General features: G+C 37.5%; 1 protein-coding gene and 1 long non-coding RNA gene across 10 annotated transcripts in view; one reads left to right on the top strand and one right to left on the bottom strand.

Moving 5' to 3' along the window:
• The window catches only part of npm1b (nucleophosmin 1b), an 83,753-nt gene that overhangs the window by 406 nt on the left and 62,492 nt on the right, over positions 1–20,855 (top strand). For all 3 annotated transcript variants that reach the window (XM_062039915.1, XM_062039917.1, XM_062039916.1), the window contains exons 2-5: positions 2,032–2,114; positions 3,375–3,494; positions 3,568–3,661; positions 16,227–16,318. In XM_062039915.1, coding sequence (XP_061895899.1) covers positions 2,032–2,114; positions 3,375–3,494; positions 3,568–3,661; positions 16,227–16,318 — 389 coding nt within the window. The remainder of the gene's footprint in view (positions 1–2,031; positions 2,115–3,374; positions 3,495–3,567; positions 3,662–16,226; positions 16,319–20,855) is intronic.
• LOC133645108 (uncharacterized) lies at positions 3,181–12,554 on the bottom strand. 7 transcript variants are annotated; one of them, XR_009824904.1, is made up of 5 exons: positions 12,438–12,554; positions 10,642–10,784; positions 3,779–3,822; positions 3,697–3,718; positions 3,181–3,615 (listed from the first exon to the last, which is right to left on the bottom strand). It is a non-coding gene; the product is annotated as an uncharacterized LOC133645108 (long non-coding RNA). The 7 variants fall into 7 exon arrangements; XR_009824900.1 differs by having other exon boundaries at positions 3,181–3,718; XR_009824902.1 differs by having other exon boundaries at positions 3,181–3,710.

Genomic DNA, 20,855 nt, shown 5'->3' with positions numbered 1-20,855 from the left:
CAGGGGGAGCTCCACAAACCACGTTAACCCCAGATTCCGAACTAACAAAGGTCTTAACTCATTCTCCTTCTATGCCACATCAATGTGGAATGCACTCCCAACAGGTGTAAAAGAAAGTGCATCTCTATCCTCCTTCAAACCCGCAATAAAAGTACACCTCCAGGCAACTTCAACCCTAAACTAACACCCTCCCCAAATTGTTAATAATCAAATGTAGATACTTTTTCTTATGCCTTCTGATCTATCTCTCTCTATGTCCACTACTTGCTGTACATATCCTACCAAGTCAGTCCTACACGGTTTCAAAATCCATTTCTCTGTTCTCAATTGTTGATGACTGATGATAACAACCAAACCTAACCCCACCCCGGATTGTAAATAATTTAATGTATATACTCTGATGATTATCTTGTGTGATGACTGTATTATGATGATAGTATATATCTGTATCATGAATCAATTTAAGTGGACCCCGACTTAAACAAGTTGAAAAACTTATTCGGGTGTTACCATTTAGTGGTCAATTGTACGGAATATGTACTTCACTGTGCAATCTACTAATAAAAGTCTCAATCAATCAATCAATCAATGTCCAAACTATTCCATATTCCTCCATGTCCGATTGTCCAAACTATGTCCATATTCCTCCATGTCCTATTGTTCAAACTATGTCCAAATTCCTCCATGTCCTATTGTCCAAACTATGTCCATGTTCCTCCATGTCCTATTGTCCAAACTATGTCCATATTCTCCATGTCCTATTGTCCAAACTATGTCCATGTTCCTCCATGTCCTATTGTCCAAACTATGTCCATATTCTCCATGTCCTATTGTCCAAACTATGTCCATGTTCCTCCATGTCCTATTGTCCAAACTATGTCCATATTCCTCCATGTCCTATTGTCCAAACTATGTCCATATTCTCCATGTCCTATTGTCCAAACTATGTCCATGTTCCTCCATGTCCTATTGTCCAAACTATGTCCATATTCCTCCATGTCCTATTGTCCAAACTATGTCCATATTCCTCCATGTCCTATTGTCCAAACTATGTCCAAGTTCCTCCATGTCCTATTGTCCAAACTACGTCCATATTCCTCCATGTCCTGTTGTTCAAACTATGTCCATATTTATCCATGTCTTGTTGTCCAAACTATGTCCATATTCCTCCATGTCTTGTATCACAAACTATGTCCATATTCCTCCATGTCTTGTAGCACAAACTATGTCCATATTCTCCATGTCTTGTATCACAAACTATGTCCATATTCTCCATGTCTTGTATCACAAACTATGTCCATATTCTCCATGTCTTGTATCACAAACTATGTCCATATTTATCCATGTCTTGTATCACAAACTATGTCCATATTCTCCATGTCTTGTAGCACAAACTATGTCCATATTCTCCATGTCTTGTAGCACAAACTATGTCCATATTTATCCATGTCTTGTATCACAAACTATGTCCATATTCTCCATGTCTTGTATCACAAACTATGTCCATATTTATCCATGTCTTGTATCACAAACTATGTCCATATTCCCCATGTCTTGTAGCACAAACTATGTCCATTTTCCTCCATGTCTTGTAGCACAAACTATGTCCATATTCTCCATGTCTTGTATCACAAACTATGTCCATATTCTCCATGTCTTGTATCACAAACTATGTCCATATTCTCCATGTCTTGTATCACAAACTATGTCCATATTTATCCATGTCTTGTATCACAAACTATGTCCATATTCTCCATGTCTTGTAGCACAAACTATGTCCATATTCCTCCATGTCTTGTAGCACAAACTATGTCCATATTCCTCCATGTCTTGTATCACAAACTATGTCCATATTCTCCATGTCTTGTAGCACAAACTATGTCCATATTTATCCATGTCTTGTATCACAAACTATGTCCATATTCTCCATGTCTTGTAGCACAAACTATGTCCATTTTCCTCCATGTCTTGTAGCACAAACTATGTCCATATTCCTCCATGGCCGCTGACTTGACTGCTTGTGTCCCGCAGGTTGCACCCTCAGAGCGGACAAACGGGAGTACAAAGTTGACGTGGACGAGGACGAGACGGAGCAGCAGCTGTCTCTTAAAGCAGTAAGGCGGCTATTTAAAGGCCTAATGTCTTCAGGGGAAGTGCTAAGTGAAGACAAACGTAGCGTGACCCCTGTCTTAAATAAAAGTCAGCTAACGATGGAGCTAATGAGAGTTGCTCTATTCTGCATATAAAACGCTCTAAAAACATCCAAGGTTTTATATACACACGTTTAGTAAATATATGCAATGTACTCAAATTCATAATAACATGTATTATTTACCTATTTTGATCATTTTTAGCAAACGGGGCATATTAATTTCACAGACGCATCACAGCTTTTACTTTCCCCTTCAAAAAGACTACTAATCACGGCAGACTTGATGAGAGACAACAAAGACTACTTTGGTTTAAATGAAGATCCTGAATATAATTAGGATGATCTACACGTTTTAGAAGCTGTGTTCTAAAAGATGCAGCTTTAGTGAAACACTAAGCATCATGTAGCAGTATTGCTAAGTGCTAAACAAGATATACAAACATAACTGGGATTAAGACTGACGGATTGTTTATATCTTCTGCTTTACATCAATTCACATCGTCCTCACAAAGGGTTAAACAAACAAAACAAATGTCTTTCTCGCCATCTCCGGGTGTAAGTTGGATGTCCAAGTTGACCAACTTGTGGGTTTACGGCCACAACTTTCTACTATCCAGGTGAGAGGCATGGTTTATAATCCAGAATTAACTTTCACCAACTCAGAGGCGATGCAGCAGCTCAATATGTCAATATAGCAGCATAAGCTAGTTAGCTCTCTGTGACCACGGCGCCGCTAAAAGTAGTTCCTCTGAGTTAGCGCTTATAATAACAATATCGCTAATACTTGGTTAATACACTACTAATCAAGGCAGACTTGACGATAGTCAACAAACATAATAAAACAACCACTTACTGTACAATATCTGCTCGCACTGGGATGTTTATATCTTCCCGTTTACATGAACGATTCATCATTACCCTCGCAAAGGGTTTTTAAAAAAAAGGTGTCGCAAATTAGCGTATTTCGGATGTTTTTGGATGTTCTTGGCTTTGTGGGCACAATAGAGAGACGTTCCACTGACTCCATACATTTTTGCTGAGGTTTATTTACGAGTAAGTGCATAAAAAAAAAGAATAAACATGTGTTCTTGTCTTACATAAGGATTGTAAATAATTGGCAACATTCCAAAAAAGTGCAGTTGCCCTTTAAGACAGCCATGACCTGCAAATATATTAGTAGCATGGCAGAAGTTTGTGGTAGATAAAGGCTGGGTTCTTGTAGGCGTGCTTGGGAGCCGAGGCCGAGGACAAGTTCCACATGGTGGAAGTGGAGGCCCTGACTTATGACGGAAAGACCACCAAAGTGCCGCTGGTTGTGCTGAAGCCATCCGTCCTTCCCTCTGTGAGTGAACAAGCAATGAAGTCACACTTGAAGTGGTCTGAAGAAAATATCATCCGTCTCTCATGTCCCCCAGATGACTTTAGGTGGCTTTGAGATCACGCCGCCAGTCACCTTACGTCTCCTGTCAGGGTCAGGACCGGTGCACATCAGCGGGCAACATTTTGTCAGTGAGTATTGACGACCACAGCTGAGAGTACTTCACCTTAAGGCTGAAAACTGCATCGCTATTATAAATGAAATGAAATAAAATACAAATCAAATGAGGACAAAATCATACTACCTACCTGCTGTGTGTACACTTAAACTAAGACCTTTTGGTATGGTGAACCTGCAAATTAAAAAAAAAAAAAATGTGATTGAAAAAAAAATATATATGTATATATATATATACACACATATTATATATATACACACATATTATATATATATATATATATATATATATATATATATATATATATATATATATATATATATATATATATACACACACATACATATATATGTGTATATACATATATATACATATATATGTGTATATACATATATATGTATATATACATATATATGTGTATATACATATATACACTACCGTTCAAAAGTTTGGGGTCACATGTAAATGTCCTTATTTTTGAAGGAAAAGCACTGTACTTTTCAATGAAGATAACTTTAAACTAGTCTTAACTTGAAAGAAATACACTCTATACATTGCTAATGTGGTAAATGACTATTCTAGCTGCAAATGTCTGCTTTTTGGTGCAATATCTACATAGGTGTGTAGAGGCCCATTTCCAGCAACTATCACTCCAGTGTTCTAATGGTACAATGTGTTTGCTCATTGGCTCAGAAGGCTAATTGATGATTAGAAAACCCTTGTGCAATCATGTTCACACATCTGAAAACACTTTAGCTCGTTACAGAAGCTACAAAACTGACCTTCTTTTGAGCAGATTGAGTTTCTGGAGCATCACATTTGTGGGGTCAATTAAACGCTCAAAATGGCCAGCAAAAGAGAACTTTCATCTGAAACTCGACAGTCTATTCTTGTTCTTAGAAATGAAGGCTATTCCACTAAATTGTTTGGGTGACCCCAAACTTTTGAACGGTAGTGTATATATACATATATATGTGTATATACATATATATGTATATATATACACACATACATATATACATACACACACATATATACATACATATACAGTGGGGCAAAAAAGTATTTAGTCAGCCACCCATTGACAATCAATGGGTGGCTGACTAAATACTTTTTTGCCCCACTGTATATATACACACATTTATATATAATAATACCTGGGATTTATATAGTGCTTTTCTAAGTACCCAAAGTCGCTTTACATGTTAAAAACCCATCATTCATTTACATCTGGTGGTGGTAAGCTACTTTCGTAGCCACAGCTGCCCTGGGGTAGACTGACGGATATATATATATATATATATATATATATATATATATATATATATATATATATATATATATATATATATATATATATATATATATATATATATATATATAAATGTGTGTATGTACAGTATATGTATAAGTATGTATATATACACACATATATATGTATGCATATATGTATGCATATATATATATATATATATATATATATATATATATATATATATATATATATATATATATATATACATATATATATATATATACATATGCATATACATATACGTATATATATAAAAAAATTTATTTAATATATATACATATATATATATACATACATATCTATATACACATATATATATACACACACATTAATATATACATACGTGTATATATATATGCATACGTATATATATATACACACATTAATATATACATACGTATACATATACTGTATGTATGTATATATACACATATACATACAGTATATATACATACATATGTACGTATATATATATACACACATACGTATACATACACATATATATATATATATACACACACACACACATATATACACATACATACATACATATATACATATATGTATATATATACATACATACATATATATATATATATATACACACATATGTGTATATATATATATATATATAAATAGTATATATATACACAAATATATATATACACACACATATTTATATATACAGTATATATACACACACATATATATATATATATATATATATATATATATGTATACACACCAGGGCTGCAACAACTAATCGATTAAATCGATTAAAATCTATTATAAAAATAGTTGGCGATTAATTTAGTCATCAATTAGTTGGATCTATGCTATGCGCATGCACAGAGGCATTTTTAATTTTTGTATTTTTTTTTTATAAACCTTTATTTATAAACTGCAACATGTACAAACAGCTGAGAAACAATATTCAAAATAATTATGGTGCCAGTATGCTGTTTTTTTTTCTCAATAAAATACTGGAAAGGATAGAAATGTAGTTTGTCTCTTTTATCCGATTATTAATCAAAGTAATAATCGACAGATTAATCTATCAAATTGTTAGTTGCAGCCCTAATATACACATATGTGTGTGTATATATATATATATATATATATATGATTTGATATATTTTTATTTCAAATATGCATAAAAACAAGAGCAAGCCTGATCCAATACAGTGCTATAGCCTTAACAGCCATTATAACAAAATGAAAACAATGGAGAATAAAAAACGAAAACAAATGAGCATTGGACTTTCTTTTTTTTTTTTTTACATATTTAAAAAGGAGTGAGAAGTTTACACTTATTTAATCCCACCCCTTTTCTTTAAATCATAAATTACTCTGAGCTAGAACTACCTGTTCACTCTATGTACAAACTTAATGAACTTGTATATACATAAATATATACATACATATGCACACTACGCACATACATAGCCACACCATTACCACTAGTGATGATGGAAATGGTATGATGCCACCGCAGCAGCAGCACTGCCTCAATGGGCAGCCCCACACTCTTGTGTAACACAAACACGCCAATATCAAAGCCCTTCTTCATCTCTGTACCTCTGGAATACCATGTACCTATACTTCTTTTGAAACTGCTTTATGTTTGGACATTGCTTTAACTCCACATTCAAACCATTCCATAGTTTCACTCCACAAATTGAAATACAAAAACTTTTAATGGTCGTTCTATAATTAAGCATTTTGAAATTTAAATTCCCCCTTAAATTATAACCCCCCTCTCTTGTGCTGAACAATTTTGGAATGCTTCCTGGGAGTTTATTTATTTTGGCTTCATACATTATTTGTGCAGTTTGATACAAAATAATACCATTCAATTTCAATATTTTTGACTGTAAGAATAGTGAATGAGTATGGTCCAGATATCCAACCTTGTTGATGATGCGTACAGCTCTTTTCTGAAGTATACTTATTATTAATGAGCTTTTATAATCATTCCCCCAGACTTCCACACAGTAGGTTAAGTATGGTAAGACTAATGAACAGTAGAGAATGTGGAGTGATTTGTGATCCAGAACCTGCTTTGCTTTATTTATTACTGAGATGCTTCTTGACAGCTTAGTTTGTACATGTTTTATATGTCATTTCCAGTTCATTTGATAGTCAATTGTAAGGAATTTTATTTCAATATCCACCCCATCTATTTGTATCTGCACCCTTGTTTCATGTGTCCTCTTTCCAAACAGCATTAACTTAGTCTTAGTCAGGTTTAATGACTATTTATTATAGTCAAACCAAGTTTTTACTTTACTCATTTCTTCCATAATGACTTCCTGCAATTGATTTAAGTCATCCCCTGAACAAAAAATATCAGTGTCATCAGCATATAACACTAATTTCAATAATGTAGACCAGGGGTGGGCAATTAATTTTTACCGGGGGCCGCATGAGCAACCCGAGCACTGCTGGAGGGCCACATCGACAATATTTCAATTAAATTTTGCTCAATATTATTTTTGATATATACCGTAAGATAAATAATAATAATACTAATTAATAATAATAGTAATACTTCAACATAGTGTGTGTAACAGCATTCCATGACTAATATAAATAAATTAACATTAATAATAAATGACAGTAAAATAAGCACACGTATGACTGAGGAGTCATAGTGTAACTTTGTGTGGTGTTTGAGTTGTCCGACTTTTTGTGTGGCCATAAACGCACCAGTGGTTTAGTGCTATGCGTGTTGGTGACAGATGACAAGTTGCTTTTGGCCTGGTTTGTACGGCAGAAAATGACTAGTTTTTCCAGATAGAATTGTTTTACTCATGTTTTTGGTGTGGTTATGTCCGAATATAAACAGTTTTGCTCAATAAAGTGATGGATATAATTCCTGTCCTCGAAGCATCTCGATAGATGTTACAATAATTGAACGGTGTTCAATTGAACGGTGTTGACGAACACCGTTAGAGCCGCTTGTTGTCACTGTCACTCAAAGTTGCATTGCAAAATTACATAGAATAAATATGTTTATTTTGTGTAGAATTCAGATGGGATTTGATTTGGTGCGCGGCATATACGGTATTTGCTGCGCGCACCGGACACTTGAGCAGTGCGCAATTGCGCAGGCACGCACCTTAGAGGGAACGTTGCTTGGCAGTCCATGTCTCGTTGAAAACACGCCATTCCTCATCAACTTTTCTCTTTTTAGCGTCTCGGGTGTAAACCGTGCATCACTTGTCGCTGCATGTGCACCTTCACTCGCAGGTTACACACGGACACACGCCCATAAATAATACTTTTCAAAATAAAAGCAGCACAGTTGTATTGCGCGCACGACATAGATGTTTTTTCAACTTTATTTTGTAATTTGTGATTGCAGGTGTTCACATTCACTCACAATCACGCACACGCATACGTCCACACGGAAGTAATACAAAAAACGATTTTCAAAACAAAAGCAGCACCGTTGTATTGCACACTCGACATAGATACTTTTTTAAATGTATTTTGTAATTTATAATTGGCCTCACGCGGGCCGGACAGGGACGCACAAAGGGCCGCAGAATGCCCAGGTCTGATGTAGACACTTGACATATATCATTGATATACAGGATGAACAATTTTGGCCCCAACACTGACCCCTGGGGGACACCACAAGCAATGTCCAAACACGATGAACAGCAATCCCCCAACTTCACAAACTGTAGTCTCTTATTTAAGTAACTTTTAAGCCAGTCTAGTACAACTCCCCGGATTCCATAGTTTTCCATTTTATTGATTAATATATCATGGTTAATTGTGTCAAATGCTTTTTTTAGATCAATAAATATTTCCATTGCATATTGTTTCTTGTCTATGGCATTTGTGATTTCCTCTATTGTTTCAATTATTTCCATTGATGTAGATCTGTTTGATCTAAACCCATATTGACAGTCAGAGAGTCATTTATGATTTTCTATAAATGCATCTAACCTGTTATTGAATAGTTTTTCTAATATTTTAGAGAATTGTGAGTAAAGTATAGTTTGTGAAGTGGTGTTTGCTCCCAGTTTTAAACAGAGGTATAACTTTAGCTATTTTCATTTCATTTGGAAATGCGCCGGTTTGAAATGACAAATTACAGATATATGTTAACGGTTTTGATATCCCTGTAATGACCTTTTTCACCAATGCCATACTAATGTCATTGGAGTCAGTGGACATTTTGGTCTTACATTTGTTTACAATATCCAACACTTCTTCTTCACCCACTGCATTTAAAAAACATAGAATTGGGATTTCTCTCCAACAATCCCTCCATATTTTTACCAGTTGTCCGTGGATCTGGGATTTTTTCTGCAAGTTTGGGTCCAATACTTACAAATAATTCATTGAAGGCATTAGCCACATCTTCAATATTATCATTTTCTTTACCATCATTCATGAAATACGTTGGATAGTTATTTGAAGAGGTACTGTTTCTTATGATAACTGTTTAATAAATTCCATATTCCTTTGATAGTTTTTATCATCATCTAGTAATTTCTTATAATAATCCTTCTTATTTGACCTTATAATATGAGTTAACTTGTTTTTATATTTATTTTCTGCGAAGGGAGATGTTTGAGTTATACAGATACGAGGACACAACTTGGTTCTGCTCAAGTCTGTAATGACTGCCACAAATCAAACACCAAACATGTACAAGTACACAGTATTGCAACAAACATAAAATGCACTCCAGTATTATCATAGGAATATTAGGGGTGTAACGGTACGTGTATTTGTATTGAACCTTTTCGGTACGGGGGTTTCGGTTCGGAGGTGTACCGAACGAGTTTCCACACGGACATATTAAGTAGCGTAACGCACGTTGTGTAAACAATGCACACCGAGGCACAACACACGGCATGCTAGCAGCTAACGGGCTACGATAGACTGACCATACGTCTTCTTTTCACCGGACATGTCCTCTTTCGCGGAGCTGTCAGGGCGGAGTTTCTTAAATGCCTCAAATGTCAGGCATTTTGAGTTAGGGTTGCGTGTGTTTTCAATGTACGTTCAGGGTTAAGAAGGGGTTAAAAACAAAACAAATTGTGCACGCAGCAGCATTGGTGAGGGAGGGGCAGAGACAGAGAGAGTGAGAGAGTTATGATAAACGCGCATGCGTCGCCAGGCTCTGCTTTTTATCCATAGATTTATCACATTTAATTTTTTATTATCTATAGCAGGGGTGTCAAGTGTGCCCACAGCTAATGTTTTAAAAGACCCACGGCACATTCTAAAAATACTATTAAAATTTTTTTTAAAAACATAACAAAAGTGAAATAAAAAAGCTTAAAGGTTAAATGTAATTTAGAAAAAGTTGCAATGTTGACTAATAAAACTGTTTTTTTTTCCCTTTCAAACTGTCATTGCTCGAAACATAATATTGAATCAAAATCAATGTTATTATGAATTATTGACCTATCCAAGGTTCCCATTACTTCACATCAAATATTCCACTAAGAAACATTTTTGGTGGAAGATTTTGCAAATTTGGTAAATAAATAACCCAAAAATGTATATTTTGTTGTTTTCTTACTGTACCGAAAATGAACCGAACCGTGACCTCTAAACCGAGGTACGTACCGAACCCAAATGACATACATAATAATATACATTCAAATAATCGAGTAGGTTTTCCTGTTTTTTGCACTAATAGGCTTTACCTTGGTGTAACAGTATTTGAAGATGTCTCCATCCATCCATCCATTTTTCTACCGCTTGTCCCTTTTGGGGTCGCGGGGGTTGCTGGAGCCTATCTCAGCTGCATTGGGGCGGAAGGCGGGGTACACCTTGGACAAGTCGCCACCTCATGACAGGGCCAACACAGATAGAGAGACAATTAGGGACCATTCAGTGTTGCCAATCAACCTATCCCCAGGTGCATGTTTTACAAGTACATACAAAGGTTCACCCTATGGGTGAGGGCGGACCTACGTCACTTCCGCTTACCAATCCCCTAGCAACCGGGAATTCGTTGAAAACAAACCGGCTCACAGCGAACACAGCATTGACAGAAAAAGCATTTAACGAGCGTTGTGGCTTGGAAGTCGGCGTTAAATCCTTCATTTACGCATTTTTACTTATTCACATATCGTGTGAAAAAACGAAAATGTATTATTTGCGTCAGCCTCGTCTCAGTGAACTTTAAAGCTTCTCAGGCTTAGCTTAGCTTGCTAGTTAGCTTAGCCTGCGCGCTACTAAGAAAGAGACGCGGAAGTTATCAACAACAAGATCAAGTGTTAGTGTATAAAATATTGAGAGATTTGAGGGCTACATGTATTGAATGGTAACATGAAAATTATAGGGTTTATTGGTTTTTAAAAACCCAACTGTTAAGTGCAAATTTAAACTAAACCGGTTTTCGAAAATAGCTAGCTAGGCTATAGACTATATAGTATATTACTTACTTAACTTAATCCTCTTCTTCCCGGATGGGAAATAAGGCTTCGACGACTCGACGCCATTCATCTCGCTGCTGTGCTCGTCTCTGTGCCTCGCCCCATGTAAGCTTCATCTCTTTCAGCTCCCCTTCAACTGTTCTTCGCCAGGTGTTCTTTGGCCGCCCTGGCTTACGTTTTCCCGGTGGTGTCCATCTTAACGCTGCCTTTGGTATCCTCTCGTTGTCCGGTTTTCCAAAATAGCTAGCTAGGCTATAGACTATATAGTATATACCGCATGTTATTTTTGTACAACAACAACTTCAGCTGTCGAACGTTATGACGTACAAATCCAACAAGTACAACATTAGCACGGACGGTATAGCCAAGTTGTGGTTAAGAAGGTGGATTTTTGTTCCTTACATTTACCAGGAACGAAGTGATCCGAACACACGACCCGGGACTTTGGGGGACTCCAGTGAGAACCGTCCTCGTTTTCCCGGTGTAAAGCTGCGAGCCATTTGTCTCGTCTCTGTGGGCTTTTATCGCGCTTTGGCAGAACAAAATACAGCCTTTGTTTTCCCTGTTTCCAGTTGTGGTTAGCACAACCAAAAACAACACAGTTTTTCGGCATTTTGGAGGCAGAATGACGGGTTTAACCAGCGTAGGTCGACAGGTTAAAGAGTAATGGCAACGAGTTGTTTTCAACGCCAGTCTGGTTGCTATGGCTCGAAGAACCCGTATGTAGCTCAGTTGCCCGGATGTCGGCCCTCACCAATACAGTAAGCTATATTGTTTTAGTAACAAAAGTCACTTATCATTCCTTAATATTAAACAAACTACACTGAATTAGTCCCAGAAACTGTAGTAAATACACATTTCAGCAGAAATATACACAGATGAATAATGAACTACGCACAGTACCTTTCTCTATATTTAACACTGTTGATGCAGTTAGTGCAATTAGCTTTAGCATTAGCTTGCCTTGTCGACTGAAAAGACACATATCATAAAAATATACTCTTTCAAACATGTTTAAACACTATAAAGACACATTCGGGGGTAAAGGTATTGACTTGTACCTGAGAAGGGAGATGTTTGAGTGATACAGATACGAGGACACAACCTGGTTCTGCTCACGCCTGTAATGACTGCCAGGAGAAAGTCAGGTGTGCCCTAGTGGAGCTCCCAGCACAACGCGCCCCCTGCTGGAGCCGTCCAGTACTACAATGGCTCTTATTAATGCTGCCATTACAATAACATTAGCTCCATTTAATACAAATAACGGTGCTTTACTGTTGCCATTAATAATACAAAAATGTAAGTTGCGAATATAAAATGACATAGTATTACAACTCAAGAGCTTATTCTGCTACTTAAAATCACTGTATTCTACTAGTAACTAAATTTACATTCTGTCACACTTATGTTTGTAGAACACAGGTGTCTAACTCAAGGCCCGGGGGCCAAATCTGGCCCGCCACATTATTTTATGTGGCCCGCGAAAGCTTGGAAATAATATGCGTTAATAAAGTGCTTAATCTTTTCTTACTAAATATATTTGTTCTTTCCCTTTTGACATTAAAAATAATGTACTGCATATATTTTAAAATTCAATATTATCAAAATCAAAATATTATATTTTGAAATATATTTTTTGTTAAAATAGAGCTAAATACTGTACTTAAATATCTGCGCAACTTTTTATTTCAACAAATTATCAATCAAATTGTAGACTGTAAAATTTAAATGAGATTTTACGGTTAAACGCAACCGACTGAGTTTTTTTTTTTATACCGTAAAATCAACTTTAGTACTTTTTTTGTCCATATACAGTAAGACACTAAAACATAAAAAAAAAAATAATAAAACATTATTAAAAATAACATAATTTTACGGTAAAAAAAAAAAAAAAAATTAAACTGGTAGCTCTGTTGCTTGAATTTTACCGCTAAAAACAGTGGTATTGTTTTTCCATCCCATTCCATTTATTAAATTTATGTATATGCTTCTTTTATTGTAAAATTCTGGTGACTGAGCTGCTATATATATATATATATATATATATATATATATATATATATATATATATATATATATATATATATATATATATATATATATATATATATATATATATATATATATATATATATATATTAGGGCTGCAACTAACGATTAATATGATAATCGATTAATCTGTCAATTATTACTTCGATTAATCGATTAATAATCGGATAAAAGAGACAAACTACATTTCTATCCTTTACAGTATTTTATTGAAGTGAAGTGAAGTGAATTATATTTATAAAGCGCTTTTCTCTAGTGACTCAAAGCGCTTTTACATAGTGAAAGCCAATATCTAAGTTACATTTCAACCAGTGTGGGTGGCACTGGGAGCAGGTGGGTAAAGTGTCTTGCCCAAGGACACAACGGCAGTGACTAGGATGGCGGAAACGAGGATCGAACCTGGAACCCTCAAGTTGCTGACACGGCCACTCTACCAACCGAGCTATACCGCCCAAAAAACCAGCATACTGGCACCATACTTATTTTGATTGTTGTTTCTCAGCTGTTTGGACATATTGCAGTTTATAAATAAAGGTTTATTAAAAAAAATAAAATATATATTTTTTCTTTTACAAAAAAAAAAATTGCCTCAGCGCATGCGCATAGCATAGATCCAACGAATCGATGACTCAATTAATCGCCACTATTTTTATAATCGATTTTAATCGATATATATATATATATATATATATATATATATATATATATATATATATATATATGGGGCAGCACGGTGGAAGAGGGGTTAGTGCATCTGCCTCACAATACGAAGGTCCTGAGTAGTCGTGAGTTCGATCCCGGCCTCGGGATCTTTCTGTGTGGAGTTTGCATGTTCTCCCCGTGACTGGAGGGCAACCATAACTGCGATGTGGCCCTCAATGAAAACGAGTTTGACACCCCTGTTCTAGAACATCAACGGGCTCATAGTGATGTTACTAGTCGTTGACTGGGAGGTGTTTATTATCATTTGGGGAGAGTCCGCCGCATTATGCTCACCTGCTAAACACCTATCTGCTAACCCCACCGCAGAAGCACTGACTCCATGCGCTCTGAATGTGCACTGCTGATTGGCTGTTACATGCGCTCTGAATGCGCACTGCTGATTGGCTGTTACCGCTCTGCGTGTAACCAATCAGATGGTTGTGTGGGTGGGACAATGCTGGGTGCTGCAGAGACATACTGACAGAGGCAGAACTCAGCGGAGCAGCTTGTTGCCTTTACAACAAAGCGCTGCGGGAAACCCTGTATGTTTATATGTATACATATATATACATATATATATTTTTGACCACAGAAACAAGTCCGGGTCAGAAAACCAACAAATTTAGCTGAACTGCACCAATTTTGTCAAGAGGAGTGGTCAAAAATTCCAGCAGAAGCTTGTGGATGGCTACCAAAAGTGCCTTATTGCAGTGAAACTTGCCAAGGGACATGTAAGCAAATATTAACATTGCTGTATGTATACTTTTGACCCTCACATTTTCAGTAGACCCATAATAAATTCATAAAAGAAGCAAACTTCATGAATGTTTTTTGTGACCAACAAGTATGTGCTCCAATCACTCTGTCACAAAAAACCAAGAGTTGTAGAAATGATTGGAAACTCAAGACAGCCATGACATTATGTTCTTTACAAGTGTATGTACACTTTTGACCACCACTGTATGTATATATATATATATATATATATATATATATATATATATATATATATATATATATATATATATATATATATATATATATATATATATATATATATATATATATATATATATATATATATATATATATATATATATATATGTGTATATACTGTATGTGTGTACATATATATACATATGTGTGTATACTGTATATATGTATATACTGTATATGTACTGTATGTATATTTATTAACAACTCCATGTTTAAATAAGTCCACATTAAGGCCACTTGGTCAGCGTGCAGGTGCGTCCTCGCTCTCCTGGCCAGAGAGAGAGTGGGACGCCAAGTCCAAATATTTCAGTGTGTATACCGTAATTTCCGGACTATAAGCCGCACCTGACTATAAGCCGCACCAGCTAAATTTAGGGGAAAATACAGATTGCTCCATATATAAGCCGCACCCGACTATAAGCCGCAGGGTTTTGATGTGTAATTAGCGTAGTATATAGGGGTTCCTGCTACCACGGAGGGGATTGTCGGGACAGAGATGACTGTTTGGGAACGCAAAGCGTCCCATTTATTAACAATAAATCTTTCAATCATTCAATCAAACTTTCACATCTTTGACATGGCCAACAGCATTCATGCAGAGTACAAATAATACAACGCTGCAAAGTAATACAAAGTGCTCGCCTGTACGTTATCAAAATAACCAGCCTACTGGTATATGAAAAGTCAGTCTTTAATCATTGTGTCATCGTCTTCCTCCTGCGTACTAAAACCACCGAAATCCTCTTCGTCGGTGTCGGAGAAGAACAGGCCGTAAATAAGCCGCACCCTTGTATAAGCCGCAGGGACCAGAACGAGGGGGAAAAGTAGCGGCTTATAGTCCGGAAATTACGTTAAGTACCATTTTGAGCCATATAGACAACTGATCACTGTGTGTAGACATATACAATAGATCGTATTTGTTTCTTGTACTTTATATGCAGCCAACAATATTTGCAACTGGTGACCTCCCCAAATATAGAACTTCATTAATAGAATTCATGGACCTAATCGTGGCACACCTTTGTTGAGTGTTGAATATTCCAAAACAATCTGCTGCTGAAGCTGAAGTTTCCGTCGTGATAAAATTTGTGGTTGCCTTTCAGGTGTGAAAGATTCAGACGATGAAGAAGAAGAACACAACACCTCCCCGGTCAAGCGTCCTGCTGGTCTGATGGCGGGGAAAAAACTTCCACTGGTACATATTATTATTATCATTATTATCATCGTTATTATTATTATCCTTATTATTATTAGGGCAGCACGGTGCAACAGGGGTTCGTGCATGTGCCTCACAATACGAACGTCCTTAGTAGTCCTGAGTTCAATCCCAGGCTTGGCCTCTTTCTGTGTGGAGTTTGCATGTTCTCCCCGTGACTGTGTGGGTTCCCTACGGGTACTCCGGCTTCCTCCCACAAGACATGCACCTGGGGATAGGCCCCTCCCACTTCCAAAAACATGCACCTGGGGATAGGCCCCTCCCACCTATAAAGACATGCACCTGGGGATAGGCCCCTCCCACTTCCAAAAACATGCACCTGGGGATAGGCCCCTCCCACCTATAAAGACATGCACCTGGGGATAGGCCCTTCCCACTTCCAAAAACATGCACCTGGGGATAGGCCCCTCCCACCTATAAAGACATGCACCTGGGGATAGGCCCCTCCCACTTCCAAAAACATGCACCTGGGGATAGGCCCCTCCCACCTATAAAGACATGCACCTGGGGATAGGCCCCTCCCACTTCCAAAAACATGCACCTGGGGATAGGCCCCTCCCACCTATAAAGACATGCACCTGGGGATAGGCCCTTCCCACTTCCAAAAACATGCACCTGGGGATAGGCCCCTCCCACCTATAAAGACATGCACCTGGGGATAGGCCCCTCCCACTTCCAAAAACATGCACCTGGGGATAGGCCCCTCCCACCTATAAAGACATGCACCTGGGGATAGGCCCCTCCCACCTCCAAAGACATGCACCTGGGGATAGGCTCCTCCCACTTCCAAAGACATGCACCTGGAGATAGGCCCCTCCCACTTCCAAAGACATGCACCTGGGGATAGGCCCCTCCCACTTCCAAAGACATGAATCTGGGGATAGGCCCCTCCCACTTCCAAAAACATGCACCTGGGGATAGGCCCCTCCCACCTATAAAGACATGCACCTGGGGATAGGCCCCTCCCACTTCCAAAGACATGCACCTGGGGATAGGCTCCTCCCACTTCCAAAGACATGCATCTGGGGATAGGCCCCTCCCACTTCCAAAGACATGCACCTGGGGATAGGCCCCTCCCACCTATAAAGACATGCACCTGGGGATAGGCCCCTCCCACTTCCAAAGACATGCACCTGGGGATAGGCCCCTCCCACCTCCAAAGACATGCACCTGGGGATAGGCCCCTCCCACTTCCAAAGACATGCACCTGGGGATAGGCCCCTCCCACCTCCAAAGACATGCACCTGGGGATAGGCCCCTCCCACCTCCAAAGACATGCACCTGGGGATAGGCCCCTCCCACCTATAAAGACATGCACCTGGGGATAGGCCCCTCCCACCTATAAAGACATGCACCTGGGGATAGGCTCCTCCCACTTCCAAAGACATGCATCTGGGAATAGGCCCCTCCCACTTCCAAAGAGATGCACCTGGGGATAGGCCCCTCCCACTTCCAAAGACATGCACCTGGGGATAGGCCCCTCCCACCTATAAAGACATGCACCTGGGGATAGGTTGATTGACAACACTAAATGGTCCCTAGTGTGTGAATGTTGTCTGTCTATCTGTGTTGGCCCTGTGATGAGGTGGCGACTTGTCCAGGGTGTACCCCGCCTTCCGCCCGAATGCAGCTGAGATAGGCTCCAGCACCCCCCGTGACTCCGAAAGGGACAAGCGGTAGAAAATGGATGGATGGGATTATTATTATTATCATCATTAGTATTGTTATTATTATTATTATTATTAATCAACGATCGAGAAAATCAATGCTGCTTTATTGTTGTATTGTTCGTGGTGTTTGCTTCCACTAATTGACAATGAAGACAAGATATGAGCGCTGTCTTTATTATTACCTCCGCTAATCGCTGCTGTTGGTTTGTCAGTTAGTTAATTAGTCAGCTCGTTAGTCAGCTCGTTAGTCAGCTAGTTAGTTACCAAAATAGCTCAAAAGGTTATGGAGGGATTTTCATGAAACTTTCAGGAAATGTCATAATTAAGATAAGGAACAACTGGTTTGGTTTGTAGGGTTGACCTCACATTTGTGTATATGTATATATGTGTGTGTGTGTGTGTGTGTGTGTGTGTGTGTGTGTGTGTGTGTGTGTGTGTGTGTGTGTGTGTGTGTGTGTGTGTGTGTGTGTGTGTGTGTGTGTGTGTGTGTGTGTGTGTGTGTGTGTGTGTGTGTGTGTGTGTGGCCCCACAAAGATAAGGATTAGATGAATGGTGGTTAAATAAAACCAAACAGAGATAGTGGAGACAGACAAGAGTGGTCACTTTGTTTCTTTCATTCCACCGCACATAGCTCCAAACGCTATGGGCAGGTCAGACATGGGATAAGGAACATGTGACTACATGTTGGATCACATCCAGAGCACGGTCTAGATTCAGGACTTGCTTACTATTGAGGGACACAGCCTGGCAGAGGTCTGCTCTGTCTTTTCTACTTGTTCTTTCAATATATGCATATCAGTATTGGCCCATATGGTCCTCAATACATACTGCAGTGTTTCCCATAAACTGCCAAGATACCTGTGGCGGTGGGGGCGTGGCTATGGGCGTGGTCAACATGACGTCATCGAGTAATTTGCATAATTTACTACAATGATATGATTTTCTCTAAAAAGGCTCAAAAAATGTATACTTACTAATTAATAATAACAGTTTTGTTTTAAACGTCCATCCATTCATCCATTTTACAATATAATTACAACACTTTATGTACATATTTATATACAGATTTGAACAATAAGTTATTCACTGAAATATATTTATTAATTGTGGTTCTTACAAAAAATATATCTTATAAAATATATAAGCTAAAATGTCTCTTAAAGCTCTGCCCCTTTAATTAGTGCATACTAAATAATTTAACTTTAGCCTACTACTACAACCATATTATTTACCAGCAACATAAAGTGAAACAGAGGCAGAGGTGTCCTGCCACAGTCAGTAACAAATAAACAGAAAACAGTAGTGGTCAAATACAAATAAGGCAACAAGAGAAGTATCCTACACTTCTCTTTTGTAAAGTAAATCTGAACAGCCTGTATGGGCATCTACATCAACTATATGATTTGCCTGAGAAGCTGGACAGGACAAAAAAATAAATAAATAAATAAATAAATAAATAAAAAATAATTTAAAAAAAAAATGTTTTAAATTTATTTGTGGCGGACGTAATTCTTTCGTGGCGGGCCGCCACAAATAAATGAATGTGTGGGAAACACTGTACTGTATACTGTATGCAGTACAGTGCGTACATTTTCATTCTGTAGCAGTGCGTGCCTGCATGTATGTACATTATTTATGTATGCATTACTTACATTCGCTCTGCTACTAACTTGTGTATTAACTTGCATCAAGTGTGTCTAAAGTCATTGTTTATTCTAAAAGTTGCAATGAAAAATTGCAATGAAAAATTAAATGAAGAGCCAACAGGTGAAATGTAAGAAGAAAAAGTTGCATTGTTGACTCTAATAACGTTGCCATGCAGGCTGATTTTATCTTTAAAACTGTCGTTGCTAAAAAAAAAAAAAAAAAAAAAAAAAAACAATGTTATGAATTGTTGACTTATTTAAGACTCTAATTACTTCATATCAAATATTACCCTTTGAAATGGGTTTTGGGGGAAAATATTGTTTATTTGTGTGTTTGCTATATAAAAAACTAAGTTTTCTTTGACAAAAAGGGCATAAAACAAAATCATGAAAAAATAAGAAATACTGAATCTGAAGTTGATCTAGATCAGGGGTGTCAAACTCACTTTGGCTTAGGGGCCGCAGGGAGGAAAATCTATTCCCACGCAGGCCGGACTGGTAAATTCATTAAAAATAAAGACAACTTCAAAATGTTCTTTTTCTTACTTTGGGCAAAAATAGAACAAGCATATTCTTAAAATGTTCATATTACAAATAACACTCTTGGCACAAAACTTCCAGTTAGTTGAAAATTCTGAAGAAAACATTTGTGCAGTTTCAAAAACATCACTATAAACTTAGACTTTGTCTCTGTGATTTTACAAAGCCATTAAACTTTAAACACTTCCTGTTTAGCAATCTCATGTTGGCAGTTCATTAAAGACGTTTTGGAAAAGCAATGGAGTGTTTCCTGAAACTGCCGCATTTGTGACATCCACAACTGCCACAACACATTCATTTATCCATCCATTTTCTACCAAAAATATTGTCAAAATTACACCATAATAGCCGAATTAAATGTATAATAATTACAAACTTAACCTATGTGAACATGCTACATTTAAGCATAAAATAAAACAGAACAACAAATGTAGAAAGACACATTTTTACAATGGAGTTCAGGGTGCACATCGCGCCGTCAAACAATTGCAAGCTCTGCATGGAACTAACTACAAAGATGATGGTCATTAAGTCTTTGCATCTTACAGTGTCCTTATTTTATCTGTTGAGAGGATCATTTACAATTAAAGAAGTATTACACAGCATCAGTCTGTCGCCATCTGCTGCCAGCCACAACAGGAGCAGCTGACTGTTTGCACC

The sequence above is a fragment of the Entelurus aequoreus genome, linkage group LG28, assembly GCF_033978785.1.
Source record: "Entelurus aequoreus isolate RoL-2023_Sb linkage group LG28, RoL_Eaeq_v1.1, whole genome shotgun sequence".
NCBI classification, from domain to species: Eukaryota; Metazoa; Chordata; class Actinopteri; order Syngnathiformes; family Syngnathidae; genus Entelurus; species Entelurus aequoreus.
This window is presented reverse-complemented; position numbering and strand designations above follow the sequence as displayed.